The sequence below is a fragment of the Podarcis erhardii genome (genome assembly GCF_964252035.2).
Source record: "Podarcis erhardii genome assembly, chromosome: 6".
NCBI lineage: Eukaryota > Metazoa > Chordata > Lepidosauria > Squamata > Lacertidae > Podarcis > Podarcis erhardii.
Genome location: NC_138510.1, coordinates 73,940,999 through 73,956,939, shown reverse-complemented (window position 1 = coordinate 73,956,939; position 15,941 = coordinate 73,940,999). Strand labels below are relative to the sequence as shown.

General features: G+C 42.5%; 1 protein-coding gene and 1 long non-coding RNA gene across 2 annotated transcripts in view; one reads left to right on the top strand and one right to left on the bottom strand.

Annotated features, from left to right (window-relative positions):
* Positions 1–15,941, top strand: part of TGFBR3 (transforming growth factor beta receptor 3) — a 158,537-nt gene that overhangs the window by 112,382 nt on the left and 30,214 nt on the right. The window contains exons 5-10 of the mRNA XM_081865840.1: positions 2,784–2,967; positions 6,582–6,750; positions 8,350–8,497; positions 12,980–13,169; positions 14,489–14,799; positions 15,720–15,869. Coding sequence (XP_081721966.1) covers positions 2,784–2,967; positions 6,582–6,750; positions 8,350–8,497; positions 12,980–13,169; positions 14,489–14,799; positions 15,720–15,869 — 1,152 coding nt within the window. The remainder of the gene's footprint in view (positions 1–2,783; positions 2,968–6,581; positions 6,751–8,349; positions 8,498–12,979; positions 13,170–14,488; positions 14,800–15,719; positions 15,870–15,941) is intronic.
* The window catches only part of LOC309344037, a 196,211-nt gene continuing 189,029 nt past the window's right edge, over positions 8,760–15,941 (bottom strand). The window contains exon 3 of the long non-coding RNA XR_014157567.1: positions 8,760–8,825. This is a non-coding gene — a long non-coding RNA (uncharacterized lncRNA). The remainder of the gene's footprint in view (positions 8,826–15,941) is intronic.

The following is a 15,941-nucleotide window of genomic DNA, read 5'->3' as shown; positions in this document are numbered from 1 at the left end:
TGGGTGAAATGAACTCTTGGGATAAGAGGCATCTCTTCACAAGACAAGCTGTACAATAGGGCCCCAGTGGAGACGACCCATAATAATAGAATGCTGGATTATTATTTTTTAAAAATAAGTTCACCAGTGAAAGCTCTAAGCAGGATTGGTCATATTTGGTCATTCTGTGCCTAGTATAGAATTGGGAGTATTTCACACTTGACATTTTTCTTAGACTCAGGGTCAAGCTATACTTTACAAATACGTGTAATGTGCAACATCATTTCTCATTGTGCGTGTTTAATTACAGCTGAGTTATGAGCCCAATTTGTCATCAGGATTGCAGGACACAGAGCAGAGATTTATCCCTTCGTTCCCCAGCTATGAACACCACCCACAAGCATGGCTACAAAGCTTTTTAAAACAAAACAAAAAAACCCTTTCCTTTGCTTCAGTTTATGGGCATTTGTCAATAATAGCCATAAGGCCAGACAAAACAGCAGAGTGATAATATGCATTAAATAGGTTGGGTAAAAATTATTAATTATTAACCAAACAAACATGGATCGTAAAAATGCATATTCTGGGACATCATTTGTGAATGATAGATATCCATTTTTTAATGGCTGATGGTGTTAATTAAAAATTTAAATTGAAATACCTCTTTAAACAAAGCCTGGCTTTTAATTGTATGGAACTATTTTGTGCTGCAGCAACATCCAACTTTTTTACACTTAAAAAGTACCCTGCAGTTTTGTGTAAACAATGCTTTGCTGAAATGTATCTATTGTTTAAGAATACATCTGTGTTTTTCCAGATGAAGTCAGCCAAGTGTTTTCAAATCTGTTTGCAACATGTTGTTATTTGGAGCAATACACAGTTGACATAGTCCGGAGATATTTGCAACTGCCGTGGCAAGTCAGTTGGTCAGGGTGCTTAAGAAAATGTGTCTTCTGAAACAATTGCATCCCTCTGTCTTCCTTTGTCAGTTCTGTGCTCTGCTTGAACATGACCGGTCCTACTTTCCCACTGAAATAAGTTTCCTATGATGCAATCCTTCACTCTGTGAGATTTGACAACTTGAAAGACAACTTATCTATTTTCCTATATTTTCTTCCTCCAAGATAGGATGGAGCTGGATTGAATAGCTCATAAACTGCTGAAAACGCAGGAAATGACCTCCCAGTATAGCTTTTAAAATAGATAACCCATGTGCCCTGTGTATAACCTCCTTTGAATCCCATATCTGTGTTTAGCTTTTGAAATAAGTGATCCGCAGAACTGATAGTCAAGTTTTAGAGGGCCGCTCTGGTGCCCACTACCTCCCAGTACTTTTTCAACCCTTTCTATTCTGATCCAGCTGTTTGCTTAATCCACTATGAGCTAAAAGTTTATACCATTTGAGGATCACCTGGCCAACAGAGATGCGAAGGAAGTGACACGCTAGGTAAGAAGCAGTGAAGCCCTCTTGTGTTGCCAGCAAAGCAACATATAGCCTAATAGGGTCTTTCTGGCATATCTATGCCATCAAAAAAATTCTCTGTGAGTGGACATCAAAATGTGATTCAATATAATCCATTGTGAGTGGTGCACACAGAGGCAAAAAATACCTCCTAGCTTCACATATATGCTAATGAAGTCTGAGCTGACGGTGACCAACCAGGAAATGGATTTTGGATTCATGGTGAATAGGTCAATGAAAATGTCAACCCAGCTGTGAAAAAGGTGAATTCCATGTTAGGAACCTTTAGGAAAGGGGCTGAACATTGCCGATATCATAATGCTGTTATACAAAACTATGGTGTACTTAGAATACTATTGTCATGTTCTGGTCTGGTGCCATATCCCATGGAGAAGGCCGGTGAGGTTAGAAATTGCAGGACCACAAATAGTAAACAACTTGCTCCAACAAAGGTTGAGGGCAGACCAAGCCATTGTAAGCTTTTGCTCTCAGACTACCTCTCTCAGGCATTGCTGCTAACCTTAGATGCCTAAAGGGCCAACCCTCTGTCCTGAAGACTGGTGCTCCTCCATTGTATACCTTCCCAGCTGGTGTGCTGTCAGACAGTGAGGTCCTATGCAAGGTTCCTTAGTCCAAAGGGAAGAGTCCAGACTCTGGTCTCTTGATCTCCAGCAGCAAGCTCTGGAGTCCTGTACCTGGTCTAGTTCCTTAGCAGGAGACTCTTCAGCCTCAGAGCCTTGATTGTTTCTGATGGGGAGCTAGATCTGTAGCTGATACTTTTCAAGTTCCATCCTCTTCTTTTGCATGTAGTTTTCATTACATAAGATACTGCTCAGTTTCACAGTACCTTAAAGGCTTTCTGAAGTGGGATCTCCTGTGTCCCTTGAAGTAATGAGTGAAAATATATTCTCTGGACCTTATTTGTTGAGTAGTATATGTGTGTTTTTGTTTTGTTCGTTGGTTTAAGCATATGGTGGAGGAAAAATCTCTAAAAATTTGGCTTACATGTCTCAAACCCTTATACAACTTTGTTTTGGTCAAAGTAGCAGTGATAGTTTTTCCTATTTTCAACAGAGCCTCATCCATACAACAACACTTTTGTTCTTCATCACTATCAACAAGAGAAGGAGAATTCAATCTCATGTTCTTTGTTGTTACGTTCCGTTTAATGTGAAAGCGCATTGTACAAATGGTTCACGGTATTGCCTGTTTAGCAGATGTTACGGAAAGAACCCCTGTGAGAAACGGGTTTTGGTGTGACAGGTTTAAATGACTTTTTGTGGGGGTGAGAGTTCTGCATCATGTGGATGTCGCATTAAAAAGGTGTTTCTATTCTCCTCAGGTATCAGCAGGTTCCATTGTGCAGTTTGAGAAAGAAAATTTCTCCTTGTCAGCAAAAATAGAGGAAAAACCTCTCCCTCAAGGAAATAAGCATCTGCTACAGTGGGCCCAAAAGGAATATGGGGCAGTAACATCTTTCACTGAACTCAAAATATCCAGGAATGTTTACATCAAAGTGGGTGAAGGTAAGTGTCTCCAAACTAGTAAGATTGTACATGGGGAATTGAATTGCAATCATGTCCGTTTTTGAGAAAGCATTCCCCCATACACAATCCTTCATCTCATAGTGGCTGCAGACTCATTATTTGGATATTAGGACTGATCCTAGCTTCTTCCTTCCAATTTGCAATTTGTGACCACCAAGGCAGATTTCACCTTGAGCAATTCTTACTAAAGGTATTATTAGTGTGATGTCAGTCTTCAGTTTGCTACCATATTGCATTGTTGCCTGCACTTTCCTGCCAGTTCAGATCAGCTGGTCTTTCCATTTTATTTGTCTACTCTCACATTTATTCTGTAGCTTTTTCTGATTCACCATTGCTCCTTGTCTTCCTACCAAAGCTCTGTTGCACAGAAGGATTTCACAAAGCATTAATTAGTTAACAATAGTTTGAAATCCACTACAATTAACTTCTTGTTCCAGTTTCAGAGCTGAAACTTTATCTCCTTTCAACATTTGGTAGCTCCTGGACAGTAATCCCTTTGGTTCTCCATTATCCTAGACTTAAACCTTTTCAAAAAAAGAGTTCCAGCTGGGAAGAAATCTTGATGTATAGCCCTTGGCAATAATAATTTATTGAGGAAAGCTGATACATGATGAATGGTTCTGATATATTCATAAAGAGTGTCCTCACATTGTCAAGCCAAGAGCACTCAAGATTGCTCCAACTTTGGATCGTGTTGGCTGGGAATCCGATAGTAACACCTAATTTGTATAGAATGAAGCAAAACACTCTCATCCCTATTAAGACAGAGGTGTGACCCAAAGAAACTAGTAGGGTTCAGTATACAGCTCTTGGTTGCAGGCAAGCAAGTTGGCAGCATACATAGAAGACAGAAGTATCTATTACTGTATTTACATTACAAAATTCTAGTGCATTCTCTGGCAATTGTTCCTCCTACTGTCTTCCTATCCAAATCAGATACCATGCTGTTTACCATTCCTTACATACTGATAGGAACTTCAATTCAGTGCAATAAAGAAAGCCATTTAGCTCAGTCTTGTCTATGCTGATTGGCAGTAGCTCTCCAGTGTTTCCAGCCCTACCTGGAGGTACCAGGGATTGGACTTGGGACATTTTAGATATAAAACATGTGCTTTACCTAGGGTCGCCATATTTCAAAAAGTGGAAATCCAGTCACAAAAGTTGTTGAGATTTTCCCGGACATTTCAGTGATTTACACCCGGACACTGTTTCTGATGGCCGTATCCCAGCTATGTCCAGGAAATTATGGACGTTTGGCAACTCTAGATTTACCACTGAGCTATGAGTCTGTCCTACAGGTTGGCTAAACGGTATGGAAGTTAGAAAATATCGGCAATATTTGATCTCAAAGAGTTTAAATGAACAATTGATAGAAACTGAAATGCTGTCGAGACCCTTGCTTGCTGTTGACGGTATCAGAAGAGATTGCTGAAACACGTAACACAAATGCAGGAACTATTTCTTTTTTTTAACGATTCACCTTAGAACCTGTGTTCCTCTTCCTGGAGAACTCGTTGGCAAGCCATTTCTCAGTTTTACAATAATGACGTTACTAGTACTGGTGAATTACATTTGCATGGCATCTTTATGTACATTAGTTTGAGTTCAGCATGGTCAACCTCGGGATCACTTTCCCTCATTTGTGTGGGAGGAGTTGGCAGAATCGCGACTGCTTTTGCATCCCATCTGGCAGGGTACTTAACAGATGTTTGAGGAGTGCTCCGTCAAGCTGCGCAAATAGATTTCATTTCTCATAGTTCACATAGAAGGATCCTCTAGAGAAGAAGGCAAAGTGAGCATTCAGATACCGCTTAGTATGGAAAGGGATGGGGGGGGGGGAGAACACCCCCTGCCATTAATGCCTTTATTATACATATCTATGATGCAACTGCATTTGGGAATACTGTGTACAGATCTGTTCGCTGAGCCTAATAAATAAATGAATTGTGAAGCTGGAAAAGGTGCAGAGAATGGTAACCAATCTGATCCAGCAGCTGGAACAATTTCCCTAGAGAAAGGATTGTAATGTTTGAGGCTTTTTGTTTATTTTAAAGAAAAGGTGGTGACATGATAGAATTGTATAGAATTGCACATGTTGTAGAGAAATTGGATAGAGGGAAGTTTACAGCCACTCCTTCATCATGATAATATTTTACTATAGGTTGTGGTTTTTTTTAATAGTTAGGTGTAAAAAAACAACAACCCACAACTGCACCATGTTTAACTCAGATTCTGCACCAGGAAACACAGAATTTTGTAACTGACATATATTATGCAAAAAATCATGTCACAATTTTTGTTTGTGAAAGTATCACTTCTAAAGTAAAAAAAAAAAGTGAATGAAATGCTGAAACTGAAAATATCAATAAATAAACTCTCACACTGTAATTATCAATGTTTTAGAAACTTGCCTTAGGACATGAACAATAAAAAAAAATTTGAGATGCAAGTAGAATTGCATGACTTGTCAAAACACTGCTTTTACGAGCATTTTACAGACAGCTTTTGAACATTACTGTAATTTATTATAATTTATTAACATCGTAGAGGGTTATCAGCTGTGCACAAAAGTACAGAAAGGGCTTAGAATGTGGTTCTGACCACAGAACAGCTACTTGAGAGCCTCACAGAACACTTATAATGAAGAATGGGGAGATGTGGAGCAAAAGGTATGGGGGGCAGGTTTGGGGGGTTTTTTGTGGGTTTTGTTTTGTTTTGTTTTGTTTTGTTTTGTTTTGTTTTTTTGCCAGATTAAGCTCCTGACTAGGAAATGGTGTAGCCTAGGATCCAGGGCAAGCCTGGCTTTGTCTCCACAATCAGGAGACAAGGTAATTGATGTGGCTGTGAAACCATGGTTTGACATGGGCTTGCAAACTATAGTTTGTTAACCATGGTTAACCACTGCCTCCTGTATGTGCCCTTTATGTGCTTAGCTTAATATAGAGGGACAAATTATTATTAGAGATGTGTCCAAAAATCCATTAGAGTAAGGGTGCATTACCCTCAGAGCTGGGCACGATTCGAAGTAGGATTTTGCACCCTTTCTCTATCACTTCCCTATCAATCCCCTCCCTGCAACCTCTTTTCCCAAACAAGGAAAAAGGCCTTATCTTGGGGAGGCAGTAACAAGTGATGGAAGATCCACTTCCACACAGGAACAGCCCCATAAGGTCTCTGCTTTGCTGCAAATGATGTCCTGCTAGGTATCTTAGTGCTTGTGGTTAGAAAACCAAAGACTAATAAACTCCCAGTTGGAAATTATGCTTAAACCCATCTCAAAGGAGGATGGATCTGCCTTAGAATGAGCTCGTGCTTTTTTGATTGTGAGGAGCTGACATTTCTTTCTCCCACCTCCCATTTGAAGTCTTGCACCATTTCCAATCAACATGGTTAAGCATTATTCCTGCCTTGGGCTTTACTGCTCCTATGGCAACTCTAAGCCATTCCAGGCCACATTGAAAGAAACAGTGGAATCAAGGTAGTGCAATAATAACCTTGGTGAATGGGGAGCCCTTAAGCTGGGATCCAGCGGTAACCTTTACAACCGTATTTGATCATCTAAGGATGATTTGTTTTATCTTTTCTTTTTTTAGATCAGTTTTTCCCTGCAACATGCAATATAGAGAAGAACTTTATTTCCTTGAACTACCTTGCGGGATACCTGCAACCCAAGGCCGCAGAAGGATGCATTGTCTCCAGCATAGATCAAGAAAGAGAAGTTCACATAATTGAACTAATCACACCAGACTCTAACCCATACAGGTAAAATGCCCATTCCTGTTTCTCCAAGCCAAAAATATTGTTTATTTCAGCCCATCCTGCAGCTTTAAAGGAACAGATCCTCCATCTATGAGAAAAGCAAAACTCCAAAAAGTTTATTTGACATAAATACTTTTAGATTGCGGCACTTTGAAACAAAAGTTTCAGTATGTCTGTTATTTAGCACATGGGGGTGTCAAAACAGGTCGCAGAATTTGTCTTCAGTTTAGAAATCAATGTGGCAAATTTTATCAAGGTCAAAGAGGCTGCTACAGGGAGGACAATAGCTCAGCCAGTTAGAGCGTGGTGCTGATAGTGCCAAGATTGCAGGTTTGATCCCCATATGGGACAGCTGCATTGCAGGTGGTTGGACAATGAAGTATACTCGGAGTCGAGAGTGGATCTCATGCTCTTTATTCAGCTCATAGTGGTGAGGAGGAATGGAAGTTCCCCCAGGATGTCTGCTTTATATACATTATTTACACAATGGGCCCCACATGATTGGCTAATTCCGGGATTCTCCTGTAGGCCAATCAGGTTGCGGATTCACTTCCACCTGGAGCTGGATTGGGTGGCTCCTGTGGACCAATCAGATTGCTGCATTCTGGATCCTATTGTTCTAGGACCAATCAGACTGCTGGATTTAGGATCCTATTCAACTCAGTACATAACAGACGAGATGATCCTCAGGGCCCTTCCAACTCTACGATTCTATGATAAAGTTGGGCTCCGGCCTAAATATTTGAGAAGATACCTCAGTTGATCATGGGCTTACAGGTCTTGTTCAAGTGCTGCTTCACCGCCCGCCCCCCCCCCCATTATCAGGATCGCACCCTGAAATACGCATTAACTTCTACCTCAGCAAGTATCGGAGGTTGGGGAACACAGGGGACCTCATCTCACTCTTCGGGAATAAAGGAAGGGAGGGCACTCCAGATTTGACCCAAAGTGTAATGTGAAGAGAACAGATGCATTTACATTAAGCTTCCATTATCCTAAAGATGAGCAGCGGGCCAAGCTAATAACTGCATTTTGAAAAGTCCCATTCTTCGTCACTGCCCAAACATACTTTGCTTTTTTGCACATTCCCCATTGTTTTCAAAGCTCAGCAGACCAGATGCATTTCTCTCACTTATTATTTCATTTTTCCTTCCATAACAATGCTGCCAAGCTATAATTTTAGGGTACAATAGGGTGACATGTGCTCCAAATTAATGGAATAAATTGGAGAGCAACATACATTTAAAATTTCCTGGAGAAATGGGGAAATAGCGGGGGTGGGAGAACAAATTCCGAGCGGTTCTCTTTAACCAGCACCAAAGCAGTGGCAATGAGCAACCAGCAACCTCTAATTGAGAAAGCAAAGCTGCTGCTGGACAGTAATTATTAGCCTAAAAAGCATTTTTGTTTCCATTGTTATGTAAAATTGTTTTAGCATGTGTGGCGTAACAGTCTGTTTTGCACATGTTGTACCGTCTGGGATAACCTCCAGCGTTTTAATCAGCTGGCCAGACACTGGAAACATGATGGATTGAAAGAAGGTTGATAGCTGAAAATTTCTGGCGTGCTGGGGCCTCACTCTTTTTTATTTTCCACGACCAGTGCTTTCCAGGTGGATATCATCATTGACATTCGACCATCTCGGCCAGACACCACACTTGTCAGGGATCTTGTACTTATCCTCAAGTGCAGAAAGTCTGTCAACTGGGTCATCAAGTCCCATGACGTGAAGGGGAAACTGGAAGCAATTGTAAGTAGATATGACTTGCTGTAAGGGAGGCACGGGTGCTGTTAACAGCTCAGGCTTTTATGTGAAGAAGTGAGCACATAATAACAGACATATTCTCTGAGTATCTCCTCAACTTTTGCTATTAATCGTGGTTGTTGGTTCTCCCCACCCAACCTGGGTACTGAGTAATGTGCTGCTTGATTAAGAGGGTGGTGCATTGCATCTGTCACCAGTGTTATTTTTCTAGAAAAAGAGATGCCGGAACTTGCCATGAACACCTCCCTTCTTTCTCTTATACAGTGGTACCTCAGGTTAAGTACTTAATTCGTTCCGGAGGTCCGTTCTTAACCTGAAACTGTTCTTAAGCTAAAACACCACTTTAGCTAATGGGGCCTCCCGCTGCCGCCGCGCAGCTGCTGCACAATTTCTGTTCTCAACCTGAAGCAAAGTTCTTAACCTGAGGTACTATTTCTGGGTTAGTGGAGTCTGTAACCTGAAGCGTATGTAACCTGAGGTACCACTGTAATGGCAATGGCGCCCACCTGAGAGGTGCCGGGACTGAGTTCTGGCTGAAAAATGGCCCTGTCTGTCATTTCCAAATGTTTCATTGCATGTTGTTCTTCACAAGCAGATGAAGACAGTGTTCAAAACTCCCATTGTTCTAGGCACATTTTGCGACAGGGAATTTCATTCGCGCAAGCTGTTTCTGAGCTTTGGGTGCAGTATTGCGCCTAAGATTTCAGATTAAAATTGCAGAGTGGAAGGAAAGGAGGACCTTTTTCTGCCTCCCCACTTCCAGCCACTCTCTGAGGACTGGAGAAGAGACCCTCTTAAGAATATTAGGGGGGGTGGGCAGGGGAAGGACTAGACCATGTGAAAAACGAACATAATATTTTAGCTGCAGTTCATTCATTTTCAGCTTGTTATTCTTGTTATAAAAAAGCGCACCTAGACATTCCGTTGTTGCGCCCGTAATCTTGGTTTAAGGTGCCATTTAGCTCCTAGCTTTCATGTCTCACTGGATGAAGATTTTCACTTTTGGTTTTCTTTAACCCCTCATTCTAGCCGAGGGTTTCTTTTATTAAAAAAACAAAAATATGCCCAGAGAGATCCGATGGGTTAAGGCAGAGCCATGGAACCTTTCCATTCTGGTGGGCCAAGATTCTTATCTTCACAAACCCCACAGGCAAAGTTTGACGGTTGAGCAGGGACCCTGCCTGTCATAATGGCATTGGTTGACATCTACGCCTTTGAAGTTTCATTTCAAGGCAGCTTCACACTTCACAGTTTAATTCCCTCTGCATCCTGTGAGCCGATGAGCGCTGGGAGACAGCACTTTGAACTGTGTTTCCAAGCAGGTGTTTTTTGGAAACACATGTCAAAGTGAAGGCCGTGCCTCTACCTGTCTCCTACCTGCCATCACCTATGATATCAGGGGTGGGGCAGGTAGGCATGGTTTGAGGGAAACGGCCCCACGAGCCAAATTAGGACCCCATCTGGGCCTAATCGGGCCTGCAGGGTAGAGGTTCCTCGCTCCTGGGTTAGAGCTCTTGTTACGCAAAATTTCTTGAGGTGTTCCCTCTACAGAATCATAGAAGTCCAAGGGACCTAATGACATCAGGAACCTTCGACACTGCCTCTCCGCCCCCACCCTCAGTTTCTGGCAGCCACCTCTGTGTTGGGAAGCTGGGTCAGCAATACCCCCCTCCCGCCCCCCGTCCACTTCACATTACTGGGCCCTGCTGGCATGCTGCCAAGTTCTGATGTCTATTTATACTCCTTAATAATGCATTACTAAAGTGTACTATTGCTTTGATGCCCCATTCAATGCTTCATACCTTGGAAGTATTTTACTGGCCACTGTTGGAAACTGGATGCTAGACCTGATGTTTGATCAGTTCCAGCAGAGCTTCTTTTAACGTTCTTAATTAAGTTGTGCTTCCAATTATTTGTTTATTAGCTGGACCGGTTTCACTCCTCTGCAATTTTGCTCATGTTTTTTCACTCAGTGGAAATGGCAGGGGTCCTGAGAGGCAAAATTAAGTTGCCTGTAAAGAAAGTTAAAGGAGCTAATTTGGGTTGGTTGTGCTCTGATGTATAGAATCATAGGAAAGAATATAGACAGGAAAGTCCCATTTCTTTTAAGTTTTGAGGGAGCCTGTGATCTCCAGTTTCAGCTTGACTGAGGCTACAGCTCTTAAACATGCTTTTGTGTGAGTTGCACCTTCAAGTACACACAAGATCTCACTGAAAGTTGTGATCCACTGCACACTTACCTTCGAGTGAGCCCCATTGGATGCAGTTCAACTTCATTTCACATGTAGGTTTGCACTATTGATCACATATAATTCTTAAGTACAGAATGTACCCTGGAAGGAGCCTTGAGCCAACAGCTCAAGCAAAGGCTTACATTGATGCCCGTTTGGCTGAATAAGAAAGTGTCTTATTCATCCCAGCCATAACTGATCGTTGCTTGAAGGTGGTTCTATCAGCTCACCATGTAGAACAGAGAAAACTAGGGCAAAGGCATCAAGAAGCTGAGTAGAGAGGAATCCAAATTTTGAATTGCCTTTTTTACTTTCCAAATTTGTTTTGATTAGCCCTAAACAGTCCCATCTGCAAAAATACCAGTGGAAGATGAGAGATTTAAAAAGTAACATTCCAAATTCAAATTAACTGCATCTGACCCATAGGAAAATCCGTGTCTAGTTTGAGAATATGTATTTTTATTTTATATTCAAGCGTCCCAACATCATGTGCCAGAATAGTGCCAGAACATAAACATAGACCCTGTATGCTCCTATTTGGATACATTAAATCTTAATGGGTCTATATGAATAGAGAGGGACGCAGTTCTTTAAAACGGGCAGGTTCCAGTTATGACAATTATATTCTGAAAAAATATTTGTTCAGCTGTTTTATCTAACATTTAAAAGAGAGAGAGGGAGGGAGGGCAGGAAATCCGGAAAATTTAGGGACCGTCATAATCTCAGGTCAATCCAAACTTGCCTGTTTATTTGAAACATGTGTAAAAAAAAATTGTATCCAGATTTGAGTATTTTGGGCAGAAACAGGGCAGGCAGGCACAGCTCAAGAGCAGAAACTCCTCCTCCGCCCACTCCCCAAAACAGGATTTGCTACCCTTTTTGTAAATGGCTCTCCTTTCAGTACCACCTGCAGCAAACCATTCATTGCTTTCGCTGAAGCCAATCCATCTTGCTCTCCTGGCTTCAGGGATAGCTGTGCAGCCTGCATTCGCTCCATAAGACACACACACATTTCCCCATACTTTTTTTTGGGGGGGAGTGCATCTTATAGAGTGAAAAATACGGTAGTTTATTGACTACTTAACATCGCTGTAGTTAAAATAAATTCAATAATGGGCCTCCATATAGCCTATGTGTGTATGTAAGATTGTGGAGTGTCCACACTCCTTTTTAGCCACATCCACAATTGCATGCACCCCTGAAAGCCTGTCCAAGGGTGAAGGTTGCCCTTGGAACCAAAAAAAGGTTGGCCACCCCAGTGTAAAATCAAGGGCCAGTCTAAACATTTCAGTTGCCTATGGAGGGCCGGTGTGAAGTTGAAACGTTTTCAGTGTAACATTTCTAAACTCTATTATCTTCTGGATGATCTTAGATTACCCCTGAGATTACTGAGGGGTACTAACTTGAATAAAATATTGGAGGGAGGAGGTAAGCCCCACCCTGCATAGTAGATTACATGATACAGAGTGTGTGTGTGTGTGTGTGTGTGTGTGTGTGTGTGCGCGCGCGCACACACACACACACACACACACACACACTTGAATGGCAATGACCATTAACTTTGGGTGGGCCTGGCTGAAGGGATCTTGGCCCCAGGAGCTGGCTCCTATGGGAGTACTGGTCCAACAACATCTGGAGAACCCTTGACTCGTCTAGCGCATATTTTAGATTTGTTACATCCAGTAGCAGAGTAGAGGCCATCCATGCAATGAGCCCCTTAACATGTCATGATGGCCAGTGGGACAATCCCAACATGGATGTTGTTTCAATTAGCTTTCATGTAATTTCCGTTACACATCAGCCTCTACAAGTCCTGGATATGCTTTAGCTCTTACAGCTACTTACAGTCCTTGTTATCCTTCCACATTATCAAGAACTTTTTTCCCTTATCTAAAAATCATTGTATTGAGAAGCAATTGGGGGGGGGGAGAGAAAAACAGGTTGTTGTATTTTGACATGACGCAATGGCTCTAAGTAATTATACTGTCCCAGCAAAGTGTGGGGATTTAGCCTCATCCATGGCAAACCTTTCACAATTCTGTGGTGGGATGCCAAATCAGTCTGCCTGGAAGAAAAGTTCGCTGCAGAAATGATGAAAAGAAGTTGTTGAAAGGAGTTCCTTTTCATGTTATTTTTTACCCCAGAAAGGGGTAAAAATATCAGTTTCCTGACATGGTTTTACAAGACTTGGAAAAGCCTCATCCAGAATCCTAATGTTATCTCTTTTTCTGCACAGGCAGCAAACAGTGTTGGCTTTGGAAAGGAAACGGAACGCTCGATGGTGATGACTAAAAACATATTTTCCAATATTCCCTCCTCTCATGAGAGTTTGATTACGTGGGCTTATGACCATGGCTACCATCCAGTTACTTCCTATACAAAAGCACCTGTTGCTAATAGGTTCCATCTACGCCTTGAGGACACTGGTAAGTCAGGAGGCTGGCTTGTATCAAGTATGCAGCACGTATTTTCTTGAACTCTTCTTGGTCCTTTTCCTCCCCTCAAGAGCCTTGGATTCATTAAAGCTTTGAAAGTTGTAATGGGAGATATGCTTTGATCGGGAGATACTAGGTTGAATTAAGACTTCCAGGGAGCAGAACCCCACCTACTGGATGCTCCAAATTGGTGCTGGAGGCTGCAGGGGGAACGGGAAATTGGTGAAAATGGCTTCCAACCCCCGTTTCTCCAGTGGGAGCCTCTGCCGGATTGAAGGCCCTTCTGCAAACAGAAGCAGCCCTTTCATTTGCAGAGGGGCAAGTTTGGATCTAATCCCCTGGGATGAATGTTACATTGGTGAAATAAAGCTGCTAGCCTTGCAATTTGATTTTTTGGGAAGGTCACTAGCTTCAGCTAGGGAAACCAAGGATATCTGCTACCTTCTGAAGACTTTTTTCTCGCCCCACACCCCGTCTGCTATTTGCCCCTGAAAGTGCTGCGTGTATTACCTTCTGGGGGCAAACAGCAGCTGCATGGCATCTTCTGTAAGAAATGGCAACTCTCCCTGTTCACTGCAGTCCCAAAATGTATTGGAAGCCTCCCATGCTTCTTTGTTAAGAAGGAGAAGTGGCAGGTCCTATCAGAGTGATCTAATAGCATTTTTGACATACTGCAGGGCTTGCCAGTGTGGTGCCTGTGGGTGCGATGGTACCCCTGAGGTCTTCCCCTGTCACCCACGAAAGTCTCTGAACCCCCCTGCCACTGCCCCTTATTGTGATAGAATCACAGGTTTGGAAGGGACCTTCCAGGTTGATCTAATCCAACCCCCTGCAGTGCTGGAATCTCAACTAAGGCATCCATGAGATGCCTATCCAGCCCTGCTAAAAACCTCCAAGGAAGGAGAGGCCGCCACCTTCCAAGGGAGTCTGTTCCACTGTCGAGCAGCTCATACCGTCAGAAAGGTCTTCCTGATATTTAGTTGGAATCTCCTTAAAAGCAGATACAACTGAAGGAGCAAGTTGGAAGAGCAATGCTGTTTCTTACTTCCTCTGACATCTCCATGTGTTTTCCAAGGCTCAGATTATTTCCCCTGGATCCAACGTTTAACCATATCCCTTGGGAAAGTAGTGTGTAATCCTGCAGGGGAGACATGAGTGGAGGAGCGGTGCACAAAACACTTACTCAGAAATCCCAAAGCACCCACAGGCTTAAAAAGGCTGGCAACCCCTGATGTCATGCGTAGCTTAGCTCAGAGTCACAAGAAACTAAAGGAACGTCGTAACGTCTCCAAATTTCTGTCTTTCTCTAGAAGAGATGAATGATGAGGAAGACCATTTCCCACCAGAGCTGAAGGAGCTGCTGCGTGGCGTTAACCCACTGCCAGCCCCACTCGCGCCCTCAAGCGAAGGCGTTAGTTTTGACTTCCACTTCCATCGAGATCATGATGGAAACTTGCCATCAACTGATATGGTGGACACAATTAGGACTAATCGTGGCTTTGAGCACCTCCTTCCAAAAGTCTCAGAACCAGAAGAAGTTCAAGGTAGCGTTCATGTTGCCCTGACGGTGAAGTGTGATGACACGTCCATGATTGTAGCTGTAGCAAAAGACTCACTGGAGGTTGGTATGATTTCTTAATTTCACATTGGAACAAACTAGGATAGAGTGATTTGACTATTGAATAAACTATGGGGTGTGTTGCGTATTAACCCCACAGCTACAAGGGAACATATGGTTGACATTATCTGCCCAACCAGTGATCAGTCCTCTGCTTTTGTCCCAAGGCTGTCAAAGGACTGCATTCACTGCAGCTGGAATTGTGAAACAATTGTTCCCGTTTAAGTCAGAGCCAAAACTTAAAGATGATTAAAATATGCTCCAAAATGCATTATCTTCTTTTCTCCCTTTGGAAAATAAATCATTTAAAGTTACAGACAGTCATCTCAGCGGACCTCTCAATAAAATGAAACACTGCAGTGGTGCTCTGGTGTGGTATTTTGTGCATACAGTGGTGCCTCACAAGACGAAAAGAATCCGTTCCGCGATTCTCTTCGTCTAGCGGTTTTTTCGTCTTGCGAAGCAAGCCCATTGACAGCTTAGCGGATTAGCGCTATTAGCGGTCTAGCGGCTTTTAGCGATCAGCTGTTAAGCGGCTTAGCAGCTTAGGAAAGGGGGAGGAAAAGCGGAAAAAACCCGCGGGAACTCGCAAGATTTTTTCGTCTTGCGAAGCAACCCCATAGAGAAATTCGTTTAGTGAAGCGCCTCCAAAACGGAAAACCCTTTCGTCTAGCGGGTTTTCCGTCTTGCGAGGCGTTCGTCTTGCGGGGCACCACTGTACAATACTTACCTTTCCACCAGACTGAATAGCCTATAAACTGACTAGTCTGCACTTTTGGAGGGCAATATTTTAATACAGAATTTTGCAAGATGATAAATAAAAATGCTTAATAGTCAGATTTTTAAAAAACCCAATGCTTCATTTAAAGCCCTGATTTGTAGTTTGGGGTGTAATTTTGCATCATGATCTCTCCCTTTTTTAGGCTAGCGGTTACATCGGGACACAACTCTCTCTGCTGGATCCTACATGTAGAGCTAAGACAAACAAGACCCATTTTATTTTGGAGTCATCGCTGCATGATTGTGGGACTCAACGAATAGCCTATGCCTTGGATAACGTGTATCTGAACTCTGTGAGTCTATTACAGCAGAAATAATTGTTTGTATCTTGCAATCATAGGGTTGTTGTTGTCCTGGTGATACTT